Source organism: Stegastes partitus, unplaced genomic scaffold, assembly GCF_000690725.1.
Source record: "Stegastes partitus isolate 25-593 unplaced genomic scaffold, Stegastes_partitus-1.0.2 Scaffold1431, whole genome shotgun sequence".
NCBI lineage: Eukaryota > Metazoa > Chordata > Actinopteri > Pomacentridae > Stegastes > Stegastes partitus.
The window spans coordinates 194490-200302 of record NW_007579162.1 but is presented as its reverse complement, the minus strand read 5'-3'; the positions used below and the strand labels follow the sequence as shown (position 1 = coordinate 200302).

Genomic DNA, 5813 nt, shown 5'->3' with positions numbered 1-5813 from the left:
TCATTTAGACCTCTAAACTTAACAATTCTTTTTTATGTCAACTTAAAAATGAGCATCCAGCTGGCATTCAGTCATATTGTATGCATCACAGGATTTAATTTTGCATCGTGATTCTCTTCTCTGGTTCACTTCACTTAGTTTTCACTCATAACTTGTAAACAACCATTTTGTACATCTTTTTTTTGTCATTTTGGCAAATTTGATTGACTTTAATTGTCTCTTTCATCTACTTTGATTTCAGTTCCTCCACAGATCCTGCCATCATCTGATTGCACCAAAACTGCAGGCCAGATCAACTGTTCCTGTGAGACTGTGGGAAATCCTTTCCCCACTTTACACTGGTATTTGGATGGTCTACCTGTCAATCAGTCCGACAAGTTTGTGATCATCAGTGAGCGTCTAAATAATGACAAAGGTCTGAGGAGCTTCATCACTGGGGATCAACCTCAAGAGATACATCGTTCAACCTTGACCTGCCTCAGCTTCAACTCTCTTGGATCTGCCAGTCAACATTTCAGCCTTGAGCATCAAGCATGTGCTGAAAGTCACGGTCTGTTTTATATGTACTTCTTGTAATAGTTAGCTGGAAGCTGTCAGTTACCTCACAATCACTTTTGTGATTCCTTGCAATAGATTAAACTTCCCCTCTGATGAATGTGAACAGTTGGTGTGTTGGTTCAGGCCAGTTGTAATACACTTCCAGTTCAGTAAACAGGTCTGTAGCTCCTTACAGAAAGTAGAGGTATAGTGAGACTTTACATGATGCCTTTACTGCTTGTTAGTCATTTTAGAAGGTTGAACCAGCAGCGGTCTCGTGTCATTGCTCAGCCTTTCTGTGGATCAGAGGAACTGGCCTATGTTATGTGTTACAAGCCACAGTGTATTCAGCTAAGACAAACTGTCTGCTCAGAAAGTGGATGGTGCAAGTCCATAAAGATCCACTGTGACTCTCGGATGTGTTGAAACACTCCACTTCCTGCCGTCTATTGTATTGTCACTAAAGTAAGTCACTGCTAATTTTCTTTCGACATACTGTTGTCTATAAGGCTTGCTATACACTGGTCAACCACTACATAAAAAACACTGACAGGTTAAGTAAATATCATTGGCCATACTATTAAAATGGAGTCTTACAGGCTTATAGTCGGCTGGATGTGATTAGTTAGTTCTAGAAGTGTTGGAAGCAGGAAAAATGAGCAATCGAGAAGACCTGAGTGTCTTAAACAAGGGCCAAATTGTGACTGCTAGACAGAACATCTTGTGGGGTGTTCCCAGTACACAGTGGTTACTAACTAACAAAAGTGGTACAAAGCAGGACCATGAGAGAACCAACGACACGGTCATGGGCACCCAAGACTCAGAGTTGTAAAGGGTTGCCTGTGTGGTCCAGTTCCACAGAAGAGCCTCTATAGCACAAATTGTTAAAAACCTTAATCCTGGCTGTGACTGATGGGTCAGAACACAGTGCATTGCATATATATATATATATATCCCTAGCCCCAGACAAGTCAGAGTACTCATGCTGACCCATGTCCACGTGATCAGAATCTACAAACAATCCATAGTGGCCAATGTTCTGCTGGGAAACCTTGGATCCTGGCATTCGTATGGATGTTACTTTGGTACTTACCACCTAGCTAAACATTATTGCTGACCATGTACATCCACTCATGACAATGCTTTTCCTTAATGGCAGTGGCCTCTTTCAGCAGGAAAACGCACCCTGCTATACTACAAAAACTGTTCAGGAATGGTTTGAGAGTTTATGGAATTGACTGGGCCTCAAAATAGAGAATCTGTGCTTGACAAACAAGTCCAATCCATGGAGGCCCCACCTCACAGCTGACAGGACTTTAAGAATCTACTGCCAACGTCTTGGTGTCTCATACCACAGGACGCCTTCAAAGGTCTTGTTGAGTCTATGTCTAGATGGTTCAGAGCTGTTCTGGTGGCCCACGTGGAAACTACAAAATATTACACACAAGGTTTTAATGTTTCAGCAGATATATTTGAAGAGCTACAAACAACCCATAATGCAACACTCTGCAGAACACCATAGTCACAAACCTATTATACCATCTTATATGCACACCAATTGAACACTGCTGTGTAAAAATAGTGTACTGGAGACCTTTCTTACTAATAAATAAAAAGAAACAAGAACAATGCCACTTACTCACATATACCGTCGTCTTGATAAAAGATAAAGGCATTTATAGGTCGTGATAACAAAAAGACAAGAAGTCATTATATATTTAATGGGATTTATGCAGCCTATCCATACTTTTATCAGAATTGTTTGTCTGATTTTTAACTTTTTGTTAATCATCAATGTTGTGTTTCAGATCCAGTGCTGTTCCTAATGTTCTCTACCAAAACTGCCATGTTGATCGCACTATTGTGTGCTCTGCTGTGTGTTATCAAGTAAGTCAACAGCTGTGGAGACACTAAAATGAAGACAACCCCTGTTTTTTTTAAACCATATATGAAGCAGGTTTTTGGCCAAAGGCAACAAGGTAACTGAATGAAAGCGCAACTCAAGTTTTCCCCTTTTATTAGAATGATCAGTCACCTGATTCATCAATTAAGGCAAAACAGTTGAACTCAGCTATACACGCACACAATTAGATTAGCCAGAGCAGCGGCAGGAAGTAGCCACCATAATACCTGTCGCAATTGCAGACACCAGGTAACAGGAAGTGAGACGCACACTCATTTTCAGAAAGTGAAAGGACAGCTATCCTCACTTTATAGTATGCTGACTTAATTAGGAAGGCAGAATAGAAGCCGATTAACACCAGACAGGACTACTCATTCTACTACACACTGACTTATTTGAAGGTTTGTACTTTTATTTAAATGGCTTTACCTTGCAGAAACCTGTTTGAACTTTAACATGAAATAATCTTTTTTATTCTTTTTTTTTTTCATTGCCAAAAACCCAAATAACATTGACCTTGATGCAAAGTTCAAAAGCAATAAAAGGGGAGACAGAGGTGAATTCTTTTTTCAGGCATTGTAATATGTCTATTAGGCTTTTGAAAAGTATTTTCTGTTAAGACATTCAATGATTTGGGGGAATTCACTTTCATCAGTCTACATGCATATTGTGCACACATGCCTCAGCTCCTGGAGAGCTCTATGGTGTGTTTTATTTCACTTGCTGCATATCTTTTATGAGCCGACAATCACCCTAATATAGACCCACTTTTGTAGAAGTGCTTGACCTTTCCAATGACTAATGACTACAATTCTTGGCCTCTCTGTGGTTTCATCCTGTGGACAAACAAATAAACAGTGAGAAAAATGAATGCAAATCATATCAATCTATTTATGTTGCATGTTCTACTGTGTTTTTCAGGGCTCTGAAGAATCACCATGACCCCAAAAGTCACCTCACAGGTGAAATCAGCCGAGCTGCTACGAGCCAACATCTAATCAGAGAGGCAGATGAGGTACTTTGATTTAGAGTTTTATCATTATACAGGGATGAGTACATTATCTGTTCCACTGATGTTTTCTCTTTAATCGTAGCTACCCGACACAGCAGAAGAGGACGCTTATGTCAACATCGAAGGGTTATCAGTCGTTGCCGCCCCTCTGTCTGAAGAAGAATGAAGTGGAGAGTGACGTAATGCCAGGTAATTTACTCTACTGTGTCTTGGAAGTGCAAGACCAGGAAGGGAAAAGACTGGTGGTTCCTATCTGGAGGAGGAGAAGTGGATGGTGGAGGGGCATTCGTTGATATTTCATGAGCAATGCACTGGAGATGGGAAACCTGTATGATGAAGTGGAGCTTAGAAATATGAGGAAGGAAGCAGAGTGTGAATATGTTCAGGTTTAGTTTGAAGACAAAAGTGCAAAGAAACTATAGATGATGTTTTCCACTGTTGGGAATAACTGCTCTGCTGCATGCATGCTATCTTTTTGCAACTAATCAAACAGCATTAAAATGTACAGAATTGTATGCAGTTGTAGGGAAGTAGCTGCAGTAGCACAAATATTATGTCAATGACGTTGTCTTACATGACAATCTGACTGATATCATGTTCATAAAACCAAAAGTTTTCTCTCCAAATGTATATTGGATCCAAGTATTGGCTGCTAGTCGCCTTACAAATAATTAGTTTCAGCCCTGAAAGAAACGTATCAGCTGATCCCTAATCTTTAAAGATTTTCACTGATTTGGATTTGAGAGAGAAGAATTTTGTCCAGTTGTAAATACACAATGGTTGTAATATCAATGAACAATTTTCACAATTTTAATGTAAAATATGAAATGCTGTATATTTCCCTTTTTTTCTTTCTGTCTTTTTTTAATTTAAATGCTGATGATCATATGTAAATTGAGAAAACCCATGCTGTTTTATCTTTATTTGCTAGTGTAGCCTATGCCGTTTAATGCGTTAGTTTTAATGGGAACTGAAGTGGTTGTAGTTACTCTAAGGAAGAGAGTCAAGGTGATACAGAATCTATCTTTTTTCACTCCAAAGTACAGTGTCTAGAGTTTTTCCTTATGTCTTGAGTTGCAGTTTATTTTTTCAGAATTTTTTAAAGCAGACATTGGTGCATGCACTTCATGCTTGCACTGATATAATCATTTAGGGTTTTATAAATATGAGATGTAGATGTCTGAAATATGAAAAAAGGTTAAGGTGGTTATCAAACAGGTAACGTGAGAAATGGCCTTAAGCTGATGATGTATTTGTTCGTCCTATGTATCTGTCTATATAATAAATAAACATGCATATCAGCTGAAGTTTTTTCATTTTTCCTTTCTTTCTTTCTTTTTTTGCAAAATGTTTGGTAAGCTTAAAAAGTCATCACTTTTGTGAACAGATGTAAACCTGAACAAGAAGCAAAGGGTGGCTGAAATGTTGCCATGGATACAGTGAATTGTACTTCAGGCAGTAACATGAGACCTTTTTTTAAGCAAATATTTGCCTACATTTTGGAAAATTAAGTAAACTGAATTATCTTACCAGCTTCTTTTTATTATGAGTGTACTCAAGCGCAGACACGAATCACAGAATCAGTGAAAACAGTGTTTATTTACTGAAGTAATCAACATGGTGAACCAGAAGTGCAGGTATCACACAAATAACCCAGGGGCCTCAGCGAGGGGAAGGGACTAAGAAAACAAACTAAACGAATGGCTAGATCAGCTAGAGAGGTTAAACACCAAAAAACAACTAAACTCACAAGAGGCAAAGGACTCACGGTAAACACATGGAGCCAAGACGTTGTTAAAGCTTTGGGCTTTTTGCCAGTAACAAGATTCTGAACCACGAGAGCTTGTATTTCTGGTGGCTGAGCCAAGTAAAGTTTTGGGGGAACTTCTATACAGAAATGCTCAACATGAGCAGGTCTACTTTTGCTGTGGATATTATTTTAACTCTCTGAACAAACAATCATTTTGAAGTGCAGTTTGGTTTTGAGACAAGTATAAGTTTGGTGTGTTAAAGCCATATAATGTAGGGACTATGCCCCTGGTGCAACTTCAATCTGCACCTGAGAAACAACAGCAGTCAGAACAATGTACAGTAAAGCTCCAAATGGTGCTTATTATAGTAATACACTGACTCATCACCATCTTCTTGCACTAGAACGAATACTTGCAGTAAATGGGTCCTAAATCCAACAAACATGCCACCATTGGGTTTTTCCTCTCCAGTGTGTGAATTGGTGTGAATACATCTACCATATAATGTACGGACTACGCCCCCTGGTGTTTTACACACAGAAATATATTTCTTTACCAGTGGATTCACTGCAGCCATAACAGACTTCATCAGTTTATTTCTGATAACATC

General features: G+C 38.9%; 1 gene segment (V, D, J or C); it reads left to right on the top strand.

Moving 5' to 3' along the window:
• LOC103370479 (sialic acid-binding Ig-like lectin 7) overlaps window positions 1-4756 on the top strand; it is a 12330-nt gene extending 7574 nt beyond the window's left edge. The window contains 4 exon segments of the C gene segment in view: window positions 242-550; window positions 2346-2424; window positions 3362-3455; window positions 3535-4756. Coding sequence covers window positions 242-550; window positions 2346-2424; window positions 3362-3455; window positions 3535-3618 — 566 coding nt within the window.
• The last annotated feature ends 1057 nt before the right edge of the window (window positions 4757-5813 follow it).